Genomic DNA, 16,471 nt, shown 5'->3' with positions numbered 1-16,471 from the left:
TCCCCTGGACACGCCCCCATCTGCCCAAGATAATTTTAGTTTCCTTGGGCCTGGAATCTGGACACACAGGACTCCCCCGGCCCTGACTTCTCTGTCCGAAGTCGGGGCACCCTCCTACCACCTGTAGAGAAGCGGGAGTGGATCTGAAATAAAATCTAGGAATCTGGGGCTTCCTAGACGGAGCCAGACTTCGGAACGGGTGTCCTGCTACTCCTGCTGGGGCTCCTCCAGGTAAGGGGACAGAGATCGGTCTCAGACGACAGCCTGCCAGGCAACCCCCAGCCGCACCAGGGCCCCAGGCTGTGCCCGTCTCCGGCCGAACTGGCCGGCGGCCCAGGTGGGCGGATTGGAGCCACCTGGCTCTCCCCCTCCCCCCTCGGTGATGTCAGGCGCGGGGCGGGGGCTGGAGGGGGACAGGTACTTAAGGGCCTGGCGTCTCACTCCCTGAAGACGTGGTCCCAGCTGGGTGTCCTGATGCTCGGGGTTCAGGTAAGAACCCAAGTGGGCATTCATCCTTTGGGGGCAGGCACGGCCGGTCTGGGGGCCGGTAGGGAAAGGCTGGGTCTCCTGCTGGGTTGCTCGACCTCCCACTTTTCTCTTTTTCGCCCATCTCCCACCCCGCCCCCTCCTCCCCACCCGCCCTCTTTCGTCCCCATCCTGGTTTCCAGCCCTCCTTGTTCCCTCCCCGTACACCTCCCCGAAGCCAGCAGCGAGAATGGGAAGGAAAACCTGATTCTCTCCTCCGACTTGGCTTTCCCGCTGAAACTAGCCCCTCCCCGCACATCCTGGGAGAGCCGCCCTCACTCCTTGGCTCGCCCAGTTTACCCCAGTTTGGGTTTCCCCAAGTCTCTAAGACAGACGTCTCCGCGGGCTGCGGGGAGATGTGGGGAGGGCCCCCTCCACTTTGAGGACAGTGAAGGAGAGGGATCCTCTAAATTGTTCAGGTTCCATCTCTCCAGACTGTATGCCCTGCTCAGCAACACCGCCTCCGGCCCTCGGGTGGGAAAGTGGAGGCCGGGTGAGCCGGGGTCCCTCCTGGCTTCAGCATGAAGTGGGCAGGAAGGCTAGAGGGGTGGGTGAGGGGCTCTGCAGTGCGGTGGGGCCTGGGGAGAGTGGGGTGGGGGATGGCAGATAGTTTCCTCTGCTTGATGAGGCTAAGGAGAGACCCAGGTACCCGGTCTGGGTCTCCCTGGCAGATTGAGGACAGAGAATGCACCTGCCGGCAAGGTGGAACCCGCCTCGCCGCCCCGCTCCAGCCTCACTGCCCACCAGGAATGCTCCCTTTTGGTCCGCCGGTCTTGGACTCTGCTCTCTCCTGATATCCTGCTTTGTGCGGGGTGGGGGGACCTCATGGAAGCAGGCAGCTTGTAATGATTAACCGCACAGACACTCCAGCATTCTTCCCGAATTAAACTTTAAAAGAGCTGCCCCGCCTTCTCCCATTGGGTATTTTTCCTGGGTGAGAGTGGGCGGGGCCTCAGAGTCCCGGGTCTTCCCTTCTACTAGGAGTCATCCAGGGGTTTCTCACCTTCTCACCTGGGCCCTGCACCCTAAAAGGTTATAAGCCTGTCCCGTGGGGGCGGGGCGTGGAGTACTGGGCGGACGGGGGCGCTCCCGCCACATCCAGGCCCCTGGCCCAGGCCTCAGTCCCGCAAGCCCTTCCCCCTACTCTGGGAAGTAGAGTTGTTTTCTGTTGGCCCTGAACACCGGGCCCCGCCACCCGCCCTTAGGGCCAGCCAGGTGGGGCGTGATTCAGGAAGTAAACAAGGAGGTTGGGAGGACGGGAACGCGGGTGGGGCTGGAGCCACTGGGGGAGGAGGCAGCTGGAAAGACACGGCCGGAGTTGCCTCGTTGAGGGGACAAACTGATTTTGGGAGTAGGTCTTTCCAACCGAAGCTTTCCCGGTGCCTCAGTTTCAGAACTCCAGATCTCTAAGCTGCCAGGCCTACAGCCAGGACCCCTTCCTCCTCCCTGCTCACCCCTTTGGTCTTGAGGATTCCACCCGCCTCCAGACTTAGAAGGGGCTGAAGAGCCCGGGTGGGGGGATCTGAAGGCAAACCCCAGCCTTGGACTGGCCGTCTCTGATCTCTGAGGCCAGGCTGTAATGTGATTCAAATCCACTTCTAACCCCTTCCAAGCGCTGCCCTCCTGAATTCTCTGCTCGTCTCCCCACCCCACTGTTGGTCTGTGATTTGGAGGCAGGTGTTGGCCCCCTGCAACCTGGAATGAAATCACCGGGGCTGTTTGGAGACCGGGGCGGTTTGGAGGTTAGACTGGGGTGGGAGTGGGGGATTGTGTTCTGGTATTGAGGTGCTGGTGTCTCTTGCTAGCGGGTGGCGGGTATATCTTGCGCCTCCTGGCAGGACCCTGGGCCCCCTCCCTGGCCTTTCATCCTGTCTGTCTGTCTTCTTGAGTGTTTTCCCTTTCCGCTCCTGCTCCTGTGGGACCTCTCTGGCCGGGACACCCAGGAGAATGTGTCGGGAGGAACCTCATCCACACGGGGCGGGGGCTCTGAGCGATGCTTTGGGTAGGGAGGGGCACCGCTGGGACGCTGGCTTCTCTCCAAATGGGCCTCTGAATCCAGGCCGGGCATTGCCTCTCTCTTTCCCCGGTGAGGGACTCCCTGACAAGGCGGTGGTTTGGCACTGGGGGCCAGAGTTCACAGGTCCCACCTGGCCTGGAGTTAGGCCGAGGGTGGGGAGGAGGAGGTGATGTCAGAGGAGCCTCAGGCCCCACATCTTCCTCCCCCATCCTGTTCCCAGCCCCATGCCTCCCCCATTCGGCTCTGGCTACCATTGGGTTGGGGAGTTGGGGGGAGGGTAGAGGCACGGCTGTTTTTGTTTCTCCTAAGCCAGGAAGTTGTGTGGATGAGTCAAGGTTGAATGGAGAGCCCTAGGCAGTGTTGTCCCGCCTGCCCTGACTCACCTGTCCCCCAAATCTCCTGATGCCCTCACTGAAGGGTCAGGTGCCTGCGCCCTCCTGAGGGATCAATCCCAGGTGCCCCAGGTGGCCTCATAGTACTGGCCCAGTGTTCGGAGAACAGGCTGGGGCTGGGATTGCAGGTTCTCCCAGGTCTCAGTCCAGCCAAAGGGGTCTGCCTGGTTCCTGAGGAGGAGGGGCCAGCCCCACCTCCACCTCTAGTGCTCATCTTCGCCCGCCCTCCTGTCTTTACTTGTCCTGAGTGTCTGTGCAGCCCCTGTAAGTGATAAGACATGGGTGAGATTGGCCTTGCCTGGGGGTACCAGGTGCCCTTGGACAAATGAGTGGATAGGACAGGTGCACAGTAATGGATGATATAGCCCCTGCACGGTGCTGAGAGGGAGTCGTTCACTCAGAATGTAGAAAGCTAGGAAGGCTTCTCAGAGGAAGTGGCTCTAGCATTGGAGCCTCAGGAAAGAGTTGGGCAGGAGGATGGCCTGGGGAGGGTAAGCAAGGTTTAGGGGCTGCTGGGGCCAGGACGCCTACCCCTGGCCCGCTCTCCCCCTTGCACTGAAGCGGAGCTGGCTCTCCTGCCTTTCTGGCTCCCATCCTTCCCCACCTCCTTCTCCCCTCTGCATCACTCATCACTTGGGCAGGCCAAACTTCACCAAGTACGAACAGGCTCTGGCAACTGGGTCTGGCAACACAGTGCTGGAAAAACCCGGGCAGAGCCCAGAGCAGTGAGTGCCCCACGCGTGGAGGCAAAGGAGTGGACCTTTGCCCTGACCCTGAGGGCTGAGCCTGAGAGTGTGTGGGTTGTGAAATCTGTTGTGACCACCAGGCTTGTGGTGGGTGGACCCTCAGCTCTTCCTGTGAGCAACTTTGTGCTAAAGAAAGAGCACTGGAGCTGGGTGCAGTGGCTCACGCCTGTAATCCCAGCACTTTGGGAGGCCAAGGCGGACGGATCAGGAGTTCGAGACCTGCCTGGCCAACATGGTGAAACCCTATCTCTACTAAAAATACAAAAATTAGCTGGGCATGGTGGCATGCACCTATAATCCCAGTTATTCGGGAGGTTAAGGCAAGAGAATCACTTGAACCCAGAAGGCAGAGGTTGCAGTGAGCTGAGATGGCGCCACTGCAAAAAAAAAAGAAAAAAGAAAAAAAAAAAAACCAGAAAGAGCACTGGACTTGGAGTCTAAACACCAGGTTCTACTCCTGACTCACCTGTGACTGAGACTAAGAATGCTGCCTTCTCAGAGACTCAGTGTCCCCTTTTATAAAATGAGGCTCATTCTATCCTTCCCCAAGGGCTTCAGGGAAACTCCAGTTAGAGCAGTGAGGTGCTAGGTAAACTCTGAGGGGCACCCTAACCACCGTGTGAGGTCAGGAGGTCTGATTTCTCTAGTCCCCTCTCCCCAGGACAAGGGCATACAACTGACACAACTGGTTCCATTCAGCCCCTCTCTCCCTCAGATGCCATGGAGCTGGATCTGTCTCCACCTCATCTTGGCAGCTCTCCGGAAGACCTTTGCCCAGCCCCCGGGACCCCTCCTGGGACTCCCCGGCCCCCTGATACCCCTCTGCCTGAGGAGGTAAAGAGGTCCCAGCCTCTCCTCATCCCAACCACCAGCAGGTACGATGGGATGTGGGGCTTGGGGGAGGTCAGTGCTGGATAATACAGAGAGGCTTGCAGGCCACTGCTCCCTTCCCCACACCTCTCTCCCTTTTTCTTCTTGCCACAGGAAACTTCGAGAGGAGGAGCGGCGTGCCACCTCCCTCCCCTCCATCCCCAACCCCTTCCCTGAGCTCTGCAGTCCTCCCTCACAGAGCCCTATTCTCGGGGGCCCCTCCAGTGCAAGGGGGCTGCTCCCCCGCGATGCCAGCCGCCCCCATGTGAGTTGTCCCGCAGAAGGGAAGGGAGGGATGCAGGAGTTCTGGATCTGTGGGAGATACACGGCCACTTCCATGGCGGCGGGGGATCTTGGTTAGGAGTCCCTGAGGGTCTAGCAGGTGCGGAAAGGGAAGGAATCACCCTTTGCCTCCCCTCAAGTCATCTGCAATTCCTGGGGCACAGGTGGTAAAGGTGTACAGTGAGGATGGGGCCTGCAGGTCTGTGGAGGTGGCGGCAGGTGCCACAGCTCGCCATGTGTGTGAAATGCTGGTGCAGCGAGCTCACGCTTTGAGCGACGAGACCTGGGGGCTGGTGGAGTGCCACCCCCACCTAGCACTGGGTAAGTCGGGTGCATGGAACTACCCAGGCCGGGAGGTGATGCCTCGCATCTCGGGCTAGGCATGTGACTCATCTGGGAGATCTGGTTGATCTCCAGTAACCTCTGCTTTTTGCCCTTGACCCCAGAGCGGGGTTTGGAGGACCACGAGTCGGTGGTGGAAGTGCAGGCTGCCTGGCCCGTGGGCGGAGATAGCCGCTTCGTCTTCCGGAAAAACTTCGCCAAGTACGAACTGTTCAAGAGCTCCCCAGTGAGTGTGTGAGGGCTGTCTGGGCACTGGGATGCCTTGATCCTGATCCGGACACTGGCGCCCTGACCCCTGACACTTTTCTACCCTCAGCACTCCCTGTTCCCAGAAAAAATGGTCTCCAGCTGTCTCGATGCACACACTGGTATATCCCATGAAGACCTCATCCAGGTGGGGAGACCCCCCCATTTCACTGCATATTCATGACTCCCCAGAACTGACCAGTGCTTCTTCGCCCTTAGGTCCTGGGCCTCCCCTCTATGTGGTAGAAAGAGCCAAACCACAGTCCTGTGTGACTGGGGACAAGTCACTTTCCCTGCCTGAGCATCAGTTTCTTCTGTTAAATGGGGGCAAGAAATGCATGTGGAGCATTTCCTTGTAAAAACCTGAGGGTGGGCTGGGTGTGGTGGCTCATGCCTGTAATCCCAGCACTTTGGGAGGTTGAGGCAGGAGGATTACTTAAGCCCAGAAGTTTGAGACCACCTGGGCAACATAGTGAGACCTTGTCTCTCCAGAAAAAAAAAAAAAAGAAAAAGGCCAAGAATGGTGGCATGAGCCTGGTCCCAGGTGCTTGGGAGGCTGAGGTGGGAGGATCACCTGAGCTTGGGAGGTCGAGGTTGCAGTGAGCTGTGATCGTGCCACCGCACTAGCATAAGACCCCGTCTCAAAAAGAAAAAGAAAACATCCTGGTGGTAGAGGGGAAGGGAGGAGGTCAGACCTCCCACTCTCTTCTCTTCTCTGGCTCAGAACTTCCTGAATGCTGGCAGCTTCCCTGAGATCCAGGGCTTTCTGCAGCTGCGGGGTTCAGGACGGAAGCTTTGGAAACGCTTTTTCTGCTTCTTGCGCCGATCTGGCCTCTATTACTCCACCAAGGGCACCTCTAAGGTGAGGTCTTGAGAGTGCCAGCTCCAGCCTCTGCTGTCCCTGGTCCTTTTAGAAGTTGCCCCTTCTCTGCTGGAACCCCTGAGCCCTTCTCCCCCTGTGCCCCTCAGGCCAACCACCTCCAGTTTACCATCTCTCCCTACATCCTTGCCCAGCTCACCTGCCCAGGGAGGTAGCAGGAGAAAAGATGACCTGAGTTTAAGTCCTGGCTCTGCTTCTATTTGCTATGTGACCCTGGGCACTCCCCTGCCCCTCTCTGGTCCTGAAATCTCCCCACCTGGCTTGTGGGGGGAGGTCATAGCGGGCGGGGTCCACCTGTACCAAGTCCTGCTCACTTGTGCTGCTCAGGATCCAAGGCACCTGCAGTACGTGGCAGATGTGAACGAGTCCAACGTGTACGTGGTGACGCAAGGCCGCAAGCTCTACGGGATGCCCACCGACTTCGGCTTCTGTGTCAAGGTGAAGACCTGGCCAGGCCTGGCCCCTGGCCTGGGGAAGCAGGAACTGCTCAGGCCCTTGGATCCTGCCTGGGGCTTAGTCCCAATTCAGATGCCTAGACTCCTCTCCCTGCACCCTGGCCTGCTGGAAACTCCCTGGATCCTGCTCTGCTCTGTGGAGCAGGGACAGAGGTAGTCCCAAAGGCAGATACGGGACCAGCCAGTTTCCTCTCTCCGCAGCCCAACAAGCTTCGAAATGGCCACAAGGGGCTTCGGATCTTCTGCAGTGAAGATGAGCAGAGCCGCACCTGCTGGCTGGCTGCCTTCCGCCTCTTCAAGGTGAGACCCTGGCAGTGGCATGGGGGGCTGACCTGGCCAGAGGGATTCCCAGCTCTGCCCGGAAGTCTCAGGAATGAGGAGGGCATCACAGCCTTGCTCTCTGATAACCCTCAGTCCAAGCCTGAAGTTATAGGAAGCACCCACTGAAGGCAGAAATACAGCCCTAGTCTGGGCAAGTCCTGGTTTGAAGGGGGGTCACAGCCACGCCCCCAGGACCTCTCGACCTCAAGCGCTCTTTCTCTCCCCACCCCCAGTACGGGGTGCAGCTGTACAGGAATTACCAGCAGGCACAGTCTCGCCATCTGCGTCCGCCTTGTTTGGGTTCCCCACCCTTGGTGAGTACACACAAGGGGATGGAAGGGTGGGCACGCAGGCCCTGTCTTAGGGGTACCTGGGCCCTGTTCTGACCTTTCCCCTCTCCTTCCATCTCCAGAGAAGTGTCTCAGATAATACCCTGGTGGCCATGGACTTCTCTGGCCATGCTGGGCGCGTCATCGAGAACCCCCGGGAGGCTCTGAGTGCGGCCCTGGAGGAGGCCCACGCCTGGAGGGTGAGGCCTGCTGCCTGTGTGTTTGTGCTGGGGACCCACTCTCTGGGTGGGATCCCTGAAACAGGAGGGAGGAAGAGGGGGCAGGGGGAGGCCCCCTGGCTGGGGAGAAGTGCTCTGCCTTCCTGAGGTGCTGGGTAATGCCCGCAAGCACACCCCGACTCTCCCATATCTCCCACTGCTCTACAGAAGAAGACAAACCACCGCCTCAGCCTGCCCACGCCGGCCTCTGGCACGAGCCTCAGTGCAGGTGCGTGACGGCCCTGAGTCCTGGGGCGGGGGCTGCCTCGACTTCTCTTTGCATTCTCAGTGGGGAGCAGATGGTATAGGGGTCCCCTCCCCAAAGTGACTGCCCATGTCCTTCCCCACCGCAGCCATCCACCGCACCCAACTCTGGTTCCACGGGCGCATTTCCCGTGAGGAGAGCCAGCGGCTTATTGGACAGCAGGGCTTGGTAGACGGGTAAGGGGCAGGGCCGGGCAACAGACCCAGGGATAAGAGAGACCGGGGTCCAGGTGGCAGCCATGGGTCCTCGGGTAATGCTGCCCTATCTCCTGTCTTCTGGCAGCCTGTTCCTGGTCCGGGAGAGTCAGCGGAACCCCCAGGGCTTTGTCCTCTCTTTGTGCCACCTGCAGAAAGTGAAGCATTATCTTATCCTGCCGGTGAGCTTCCCTGTGTCCCCGGAGTCCTGCAATGACACACAGGACTCCCAGCAACCTGTCCTCCTCACCAGGCCCCTCCAGAGGCTCCCTGGCCCCCAGTGCGTCTCCCTTTTCCCTGCCCAAGAAGTGGGAGGCTGAGTGCGGTGGCTCACACCTGTAATCCCAGCACTTGGGAAGGCCAAGGTGGGAGAATGGTTTGAGCCCAGGAGTTCGAGACCAGCCTGGGCAACACAGGGAGACCCCATCTCTACAAATAATTTAAAAATGAGCCAGGCATGGTGGTGCACACCTGTAGTCCCAGCTACTCAGGAGGCTGAGGTGGGAGCATTGCTTGAGCCCAGAGGGTCAAGGCTGCAGTGAGCCATGGTGGCACCACCACACTCCAGCCTGGATGACAGAGTGAGAAAACCCTGTCTAAAAAAACAAAAAGGAAAAAGAAAAGAAAGAAAAAAGAATAAAAGGAAATGGGTGGGGCCCTGGCCCAGGAGGGAGCTCCCTAAGCCTCGGGCCCCTCCCTGACCTTCCGCCCCGTCTACTCTGCCCCAGAGTGAGGAGGAGGGCCGCCTGTACTTCAGCATGGATGATGGCCAGACCCGCTTCACTGACCTGCTGCAGCTCGTGGAGTTCCACCAGCTGAACCGTGGCATCCTGCCATGCTTGCTGCGCCACTGCTGCACGCGGGTGGCCCTCTGACCAGGCCATGGACTGGCTCGTGCCTCAGCCTGCCTTCAGGCTGCCCGCCGCCTCTCCACCCATCCAGTGGACTCTGGGACGTGGCAGCGGGGAACGGGATGAGGAGCGGAAGGGTTCCCCCACTCCAGTTTTCGCCTCTGCTTCTTTGCCTTCCTCAGGTAGAAACCAGCCCCCGCTCCAGTTCACTCCTGACCCCTCTCCTCAAGGGAAGGCCTGGGGTGGCCCCCTCCCCTTCTCCTAGCTCCAGAGTTGCTGCTCTAGGGCAGGGCATTATGGGAGAATTGGGGGCAGCCCAGGCAGTCTCATGCCCCACACTCTGTACAGACTGAGAGGCCAGTTGATCTGCTCTGTTTTATACTAGTGACAATAAAGATTATTTTTTGATATACCTATGAGTTCTGTCCAGCAAGGCCTGGCTGGCTGAAATCAAGAAGGGAACCAGAGCTGGGCGTGGTGGCTCACGCCTATAGTCCCAGCACTTTGGGAGGCCAAGGTAGGACGATCACTTGAGTCCAGGAGTTTGAGACCAGCCTGGGCAGCATGGCAAGACCCTGTCCCAACAAAAATAAAAAAAATGAGCCGGGCATGGTGGTGTGCACCTGTCGTCCCAGCTACTCAGGAGGCTGAGGTGGGAGGATCCCTCGTCCCTTGAGCCTGGGATATCAAGGCTGCAGTGAACTGACATTGCACCACTGCACTCAGCCTGGGTAACAGAGTGAGACCCTGTCTGGAAAAAAAAAAAAAAAGTGGGGGGAGACCCGGAGAGGTGGGCACCTGTGGAGGCCTTGGTGAAAGTGTCAAATGGATCGAGGCCATGGCCCTGCCTGCCTAGATGTTCCTCAAGGGCAGGAGTGGTCATGGTTATCTGAGAGTCTCCAGTGCCCACCGTGCAGCCTGACACATAGTGGGCGCCCAGTCATTGCTAATTAAGTAAGTGAATGGACAAGAGACCGTCATCCCAGAGAGATTTTCTGACAGTCTAAGGCTAGAGGGGTAACTAACAGGGCCTGGGAGTTGGAGATGAGTCCAACAGCATGCTTGTCCTCCGCTGGTCCTGGACTAGCTGGTGGGACAGTTGGCCCCAGCATGTACACAGTTATGCATCCAGCCCCACCACCAAGACACAGAACGGCCCCATTGCCCCCCACAAGTCCCTGTGTCCCCTACTACCAATCCTGCTCCCTCCTCCCCAACCTGAAACCTTTCTGTCCTAGTTCTGCCCCTTCCAGAAAGCCATATAAATGGAACCTGCTAGCATTCAGCCTTCTGCATCTGGCCTCCCTCTCCAACACATCCTTTAGCACCCAGAGCGATCTTTCCCGAATATAAATCCACCACTCCTGGCCGGGCGCAGTGGCTCACAGCTGTAATCCCAGCACTTTGGGAGGCTGAGGCAGGCAGATCCCGAGGTCAGGAATTCGAGACCAGCCTGGCCAACATGGCAAAACCCCATCTCTACTAAAAATACACAAATTAGCCGGGGCATAGTGGCGGGCGCCTGTAATCCCAGCTACTAGGGAGGCTGAGGCAGGAGAACCTGGGCTTGAACCTGGGAGGCGGAGGTTGCAGGGAGCCGAGATCGTGCCATTGCACTCCAGCCTGGGCAACAAGAGCAAGACGCAGTCTCAAAAATAAATAAATAAATAAATAAATCCACCACTCCCCTGTGCCTCCAGTTAAGCCCAGATAATATTCTATTGTTAGCCTCTCTGTCAATCAGCTCATTGGAGACTGTGAGACAGATGTCTGGCCTCTGCCCACTGCTCACACCAGTCTATGTTTTTGTCTAAGAGGCTTTTTTATTTTGTTTTTTGAGATGGAGTCTTACTTTACTGCACAAGCTGGAATGCAGTGGCACAGTCTCAGCTCACTACAACCTCTACCTCCTGGGTTCAAGCAATTCTCCTGCCTCATCCTCCCAAGTAACTGGGATTACAGGCACTTGCCACCACGCCTGGCTAATTTTTTGTATTTGTGGTAGAGATGGGGTTTCACCATATTGGCCAGGCTGGCCTTGAACTCCTGACCTCAAGTGATCCACCCACCTTGTCCTCCCAAAGTGCTGAGATTACAGACACAAGCCACCGTGCCCGGCCTTGTCTGAGAGTTTTTTAGTTTGAGCTCTTAGGTGATGGGAGCTGGTTAATAAATGTATCAGATTGACTGCACCTGAACTTGCTGCTCAACTCAGGAGACAGACCCTCCCGCAGACATGTGAACCCCAACTAATCATTGTTTTTGTCAAAACACCAAACCTGAATCTGATTCCTTGGATTCAACAACTAGTTTACAGGAAATACAAGGGAAACCATGACAAATATCCAGATTGGGAAATTCTACAGAACAGACAACCCAGTTTCTTCTTCAACAGCAACAAAATTATAAGAAAAGATGGGCAATCTCCAGATTTCAAGAAATTTAGACATTTATTGACCAAATGATGTGCTGACCTTTGATTCAAATCCAAACTGACTGTAAAAAGCATTTATGAGCAACTGGGGGAAATCTGAATTCTGATCAGACATTTGAGATATTAAGGGATTATGGCTAACTTTTTAAAGTGTAATAATGGTATTGCAGTTATGGTTTTTCTAAGCCTTTATCTTTAAGAAATTCATTACGAAGTATTTAAAGGTGAGATCATATGATGTCTCAGCTTTGTTTTTATTCTTTTTTCTTTTTCAACTTTTAATTTAGGTTCATGGAGTACATGTGCAGGTTTATTACCTGGGTATACTGAGTAATGCTGAAGCTTTGCTTTTAAAATAACCCAGAGGTGGCCAGACACAGTGGGTCATGCCTGTAATCCCAGCACTTTGGGACGCTGAGGTGGGAGGAGTTTGAGACCAGCCTGGGCAACATAGTGAGGCCCTCTCTCTACAAAAACTAAAAATAAAAAAATTAGCCAGGTGTGGTGACATGCATCTGTGGTCCCAGCTACCTGGGAGGCTGGGGTGGGAGGATGGTTTGAGCCCAGGAGGTCGAGGCTGGTGTGAACCATGATTACATCACTGCACTCCAGCTTAGGCCACAGAACGTGACCTTGTCTCAAAAAATAAAAATAAAAACATTAAAAAAAATAAAATAAAATAAAATCCAGAGGTTAAAGGAGAGGGTGTGGGCATAGTCATGGTATGGCCATGAGTTGACACTGGTTGTTGATATTGGTTGAAGCTTGGTGACAGGTGCTAGGTATGTGGGGATTTGTTAAATTATCCTCTCCACCTTTGTATATGCTTGGATATTCTATTAGATACTGATATGTTTTAATGGAGAGCCCCTCCTCAAATCTTTGGGACTGCCTGGACAGGAGGTGGTGAGACGCTGTTTTGTAGGTGAGGACACTGATGGCCCAGGGGGCAGCCTGGCCCCAGATCACAGTGGGAGAGCCAAGATTCCAACCCAGGTCTGAGGACCAGGTCTGGGCATGTTCTGCTTCCCCTGTCTGGCTGACATCCAGGTGGCATTCCTCAGCTACAGTGACAGCAATAGTGGCCTACGGGGGTCCTCCCTTAGAGAGCCCCTCCCTTTCCTGCAGCCATCGTCTCTGGCCTGGAGGGTTGTCCTGAGCTGACCTTGAGACCGTGCAGCCTCTACAATGAACCCCTGAGCGGGGCTTGGCAGCCCTGGCAGCCACTCCTGACCAAGGCACCCCCATCCTTGGCTAACCCCAGGCTGGGAAGCCGGGACCAGGCCTGGCAGACAGAGGTGGGCAGAGAGGTCTCATGCACACCCCAGCCTGGGACCTCCTGGGAATCTGTTGGAAGAACTTACTGCAGCCCAAGGGCAGGAAGGGTGGCAGATTTTGCTTCTTTTTAGCAGGACTGGAGGCAGGACCCAGTGCAACTTGCTGCCTGCCGCCTGCCACGGTTCCCAGAGCCATCCCCACCACAGGCTGCAGCTCAAGCACCGAACAGGGTGGTACCAGCTCTGTGGCTGGCCATGGGTGCCCAGGGCCACCTCTGAGGTGTGGGTGCCAGGGTTCCAGCCTGGAGTGAGAGAAAGGGGTCAGGGTGAGTTGCCTCTTCAGCATGTCCAGGGGTTTAGACTGCACAAAAAGAGGACCCAGTGTCCCTTCACAGCCTGAGGCACTGGGCAGGGATAGAGCCTCTCTGTTAATCAGCTAATTGGAGACTGTGAGACAGATGTCCTTCTCCCTTTACAAATGGGAAACTGAGGTTCAGACAAAGACAGGGACTCACCTGGGGTCACAGAGGGAGTTCGGGACAGAGGCCAGACTCAGCCCAGTGGCAGGTGGTGAAATGCAGCCCTGCCCTGCTCTAGCCTTTGTTCTCTGCCCCCTCCCTTCTCAGTGCTGGCCACTGTGAGGGACCTAGGCTGCTGGGAGCCCTTAGAGGGGGCAGCACTTGGCCCTAATCTGGTTACCTGAGACCAGCAGCCCATTCTTGGTGAGTGTCTAAGATTTCTGGCTTTTTGGAGATATAGCTGCTAAGAGTTTGGGGGGACAGGGACCCTCTCTCAGGGCCAGCTCACTGTGTGACCCCCGGGTAAGATCTCCCAGCTCTGAGGATGTGGGAAGGCTGCTGCTGTACCTCAGAGACTGCAGCATGACCTACATTGGTCAGACAGCAGAAAGGACTGCCAAGGACAGCTACAGTGCTAGATCGGGGAGGCTTGTGGTTCTGAGAAAATCCAGGCCGGTGGGAGGGGAAGCAGGGGCTTCTCTGGGGGAGAGGAAGGGGGCCGGGACCTCAGATACTGTCTTTTCAAAATTGATTTATTGGGTTTCATTGTAAAATTATATGTACTTATTAAAACCATTTCAGAAAAAATCTTGAGGGCAAAGGGGAAATTCCTCATCATCTTTCCATGCAGAGGAGGACCCAGCACTGAGAGAGGGTGACAGGGCCCATATCTGGGGAGTTGACGCGAAGTGCTGCCTGCCATGCATCACACATTCTGGCTTCCCGGAGCCAGTGTGGCTGGTGGGAGCTGGGTGCCAGGGCACACTGCCATCCTTGGCAGCACCATGGGCCTTTAGGGTAGGGGTTCTGTGGAGGGTGTGGCTACAGTGTTGGCCTCCCTGCCTGCTCAAGTGTGGAGGAGAGGAAGGACTGCTGCCAACGCTCTGGACTTTGGGATAGGGATGGGCATGATTCTAGGGGAGCCCACCTCCATGGGCGGGGCATCCAGACAAAGCCCTGGCCAGTTCTGCAACATCCAAGTTCACGGGTGGTGGACAGGCCCGAGGGTTCAACATCAGGTCAGGGACCCTGCCTGGCTCCTTCCTCGGGCCCCAGTGCCAGGCACCCTGATGAGGGACGAAGAGCGGAAGGACAGGACACAGAGAAGGGAGTCCAAAGCCACTTGGAAGGATTCTTTTTCCAAACTATCCAATAACTGCTTCCCAGACCCGAGGGTTCTGGCAGGGGCTTGAGGGGCAGGTTGGGTGGTGATGGGGGATGCACTGCCTTTCTATCTGGAACTTGAGCCTTATGGTATATTCAGGAAAAAGGCTTGAACCAGTGAAGTACTGATCTGGTCCAACAGACAGAAAGAGGGCTCAGAGAGGTCAGGGCTTGGTCCAGCTCGCACAGTGGTGGGGGTCTGCAGAGACTGCTTTCCTGTCCTGTGCTGTTGGCAGAACTTCAGCTTTGGGGCTTGAGGGGGAGTATGCAGTGGCAATTAGGACAAAGGACTCTGAGCTCTCAGTCGAGTTGGGGGAGACAGTAAAGGAGTTGGATCCTGGGAGAGTTAGTTGGATGTTGCAGACCGGACTGCAGAACCTGGGGGTGTGGGCCATCCTGGAGTTTCGAGGGAGGGCGCTGAGGCTGCTCCGCCAGGGTTCCCGAGGCTCTCCATACAGGAGGGGGCGGTGTTGGGAAACGGGGATGAGGCCTGAAATTCAATCCCATGTGGGTTGAGTTATGATGTCATCTGACACCCTCTTACAGGGCTGCATCTACCCCAAGGAAGGGGCAAGTTTTTCTTTGATGGGCACCTGGGGGGCTGTTTAGCTGGAGCTGTGTTTTTTGTTGTTGTTGTTGTTTGTTTCGCTTTTTTTGTTTTTGCGTTTTTTGAGACAGAGTTTTGCTCCGTTGCCCAGGCTGGAGTGCAATGGTGTGATCTTGGTTTACTGCAACCTCTGCCTCCTGGGTTCAAGCAGTTCTCCTGCCTCAGCCTCCTGAGTAGCTGGGATTACAGACATGAACCACCACGCCCAGCTAATTTTGTATTTTTTTTTTTTTTTTTTGAGACGGAGTCTCGCTCTGTCACCCCGACTGGAGTGCAGTGGCCGGATCTCAGCTCACTGCAAGCTCCGCCTCCCGGGTTTACACCATTCTCCTGCCTCAGGCGCCTGCCAACTCGCCCGGCTAGTTTTTGTATTTTTAGTAGAGACGGGGTTTCACCGTGTTAGCCAGGATGGTCTCGATCTCCTGACCTCGTGATCTGCCCGTCTCGGCCTCCCAAAGTGCTGGGATTACAGGCTTGAGCCACCGCGCCCGGCCTAATTTTGTATTTTTAGTAGAGATGGGGTTTATCCATGTTGGTCAAGCTCGTCTCTGGAACTCCCGACCTCGGGTGATCTGCCCACCTGCTGGATTACAGGTGGGAGCCACTGCGCCCGGCCTGGAGCTGCGTTTTCGTCCTAAGCACTTTGTTCTTACTTGGATTAGGTTTATCTTAGGGTGGTTTGGGGCAGACTGAGGGAGAATGGAAGGCAGAAACCATCCCCTCAGGACAACCAGGTGGATCTCCTTAGGGTCTGGGTAGTGGAACTGGGCCCTCTGACCTTGGAGTTGGAGGGGAAGCTGTAAGCCACCCGCACCCTCACACAGCTGTGACCAACAGGCACGGTCATCTGCATTCCCCTGCCCAACTCCCGTGCCCTGAGTCCTGTCCTACAGGGCATTCCTACTGGCACTGCCCCAATCTCCCAAAAGATTCCAGGGATCTCTCTCTCTCTCTCTCTTTTTTTTTTTTTTGAAAGTCTTGCTCTGTCGCCCAGGCTGGAGTGCACTGGCTGATCTCAGCTCACTGCAATCTCCGCCCCCTGGGTTCAAGCGATTCTCCTGCCTCAGCCTCCCGAGTAGCTTGGGATTACAGGCGTGCGCCACCACGCCCAGCTAATTTTTGTATTTTTAGTAGACGGTGTTTTGCCATGTTGGCCAGGCTGATCTCAAACTCCCGACCTCAAGTGATCCTCCCGCCTTGGCCTCCCAAAGCGCTGGGATTACAGGCCTGAGTCACCGCACCCGTCCATCCAGGGAATCTCTTTTCCGGCCTTGGCCCACCCTGGCTCTCTTCCACCTGTCAGTCCCGACACAGATTCCCCATCTTTGGGTTCCTTCCTCCCAGGCTAAGGCACCCTGCCCCACACGTCTACTGAAGGAGCTTAGTGTTGGGGCCAGGGGGTGGCTGGGTAAGGCTGGATTGTCAGGGCAGGCTGGGGTAGGGGAGGATGCATGTGGGACCAGTCTCTCAGCCGTTCTGGGCCTGTGCCGGAGGCGATCGGCCCCGCCGCCCGCCCTTCCACCACCACCCGGGTCGCA

General features: G+C 56.5%; 1 protein-coding gene across 4 annotated transcripts; it reads left to right on the top strand.

Moving 5' to 3' along the window:
* Positions 1 to 9,343, top strand: GRB7 (growth factor receptor-bound protein 7). Of its 4 annotated transcripts, none has more exons than XM_011929884.1 (15): positions 1 to 231; positions 4,342 to 4,555; positions 4,665 to 4,815; positions 4,997 to 5,153; positions 5,279 to 5,400; positions 5,491 to 5,568; positions 6,145 to 6,282; positions 6,628 to 6,738; positions 6,957 to 7,055; positions 7,310 to 7,390; positions 7,489 to 7,605; positions 7,792 to 7,852; positions 7,977 to 8,064; positions 8,171 to 8,264; positions 8,811 to 9,343. In XM_011929884.1, exons 2-15 carry the CDS (start codon positions 4,401 to 4,403, stop codon positions 8,955 to 8,957), a joined length of 1,599 nt encoding a protein of 532 aa, XP_011785274.1. In that variant the 5' UTR covers positions 1 to 231; positions 4,342 to 4,400; the 3' UTR covers positions 8,958 to 9,343. The 4 variants fall into 4 exon arrangements, with proteins under 4 accessions (XP_011785274.1, XP_011785275.1, XP_011785277.1 ...); XM_011929885.1 differs by lacking the exon at positions 1 to 231 and adding an exon at positions 382 to 489; XM_011929887.1 differs by lacking the exon at positions 1 to 231 and adding an exon at positions 873 to 1,018.
* Positions 9,344 to 16,471: the final 7,128 nt, after the last annotated feature.

This window comes from Colobus angolensis, unplaced genomic scaffold, assembly GCF_000951035.1.
Source record: "Colobus angolensis palliatus isolate OR3802 unplaced genomic scaffold, Cang.pa_1.0 Scaffold83, whole genome shotgun sequence".
Lineage (NCBI taxonomy): Eukaryota > Metazoa > Chordata > Mammalia > Primates > Cercopithecidae > Colobus > Colobus angolensis.
This window is presented reverse-complemented; position numbering and strand designations above follow the sequence as displayed.

Bases quoted from the DNA above. Each gene is read 5' to 3' on its own strand.
- GRB7 (XM_011929884.1), top strand. From the start codon at position 4,401: ATGGAGCTGGATCTGTCTCCACCTCATCTTGGCAGCTCTCCGGAAGAC. The intron at 4,556-4,664 runs GTACGATGGGAT...TTCTTGCCACAG, and splicing joins CTCATCCCAACCACCAGCAG to GAAACTTCGAGAGGAGGAGC. The intron at 7,853-7,976 runs GTGCGTGACGGC...TCCCCACCGCAG, and splicing joins TGGCACGAGCCTCAGTGCAG to CCATCCACCGCACCCAACTC.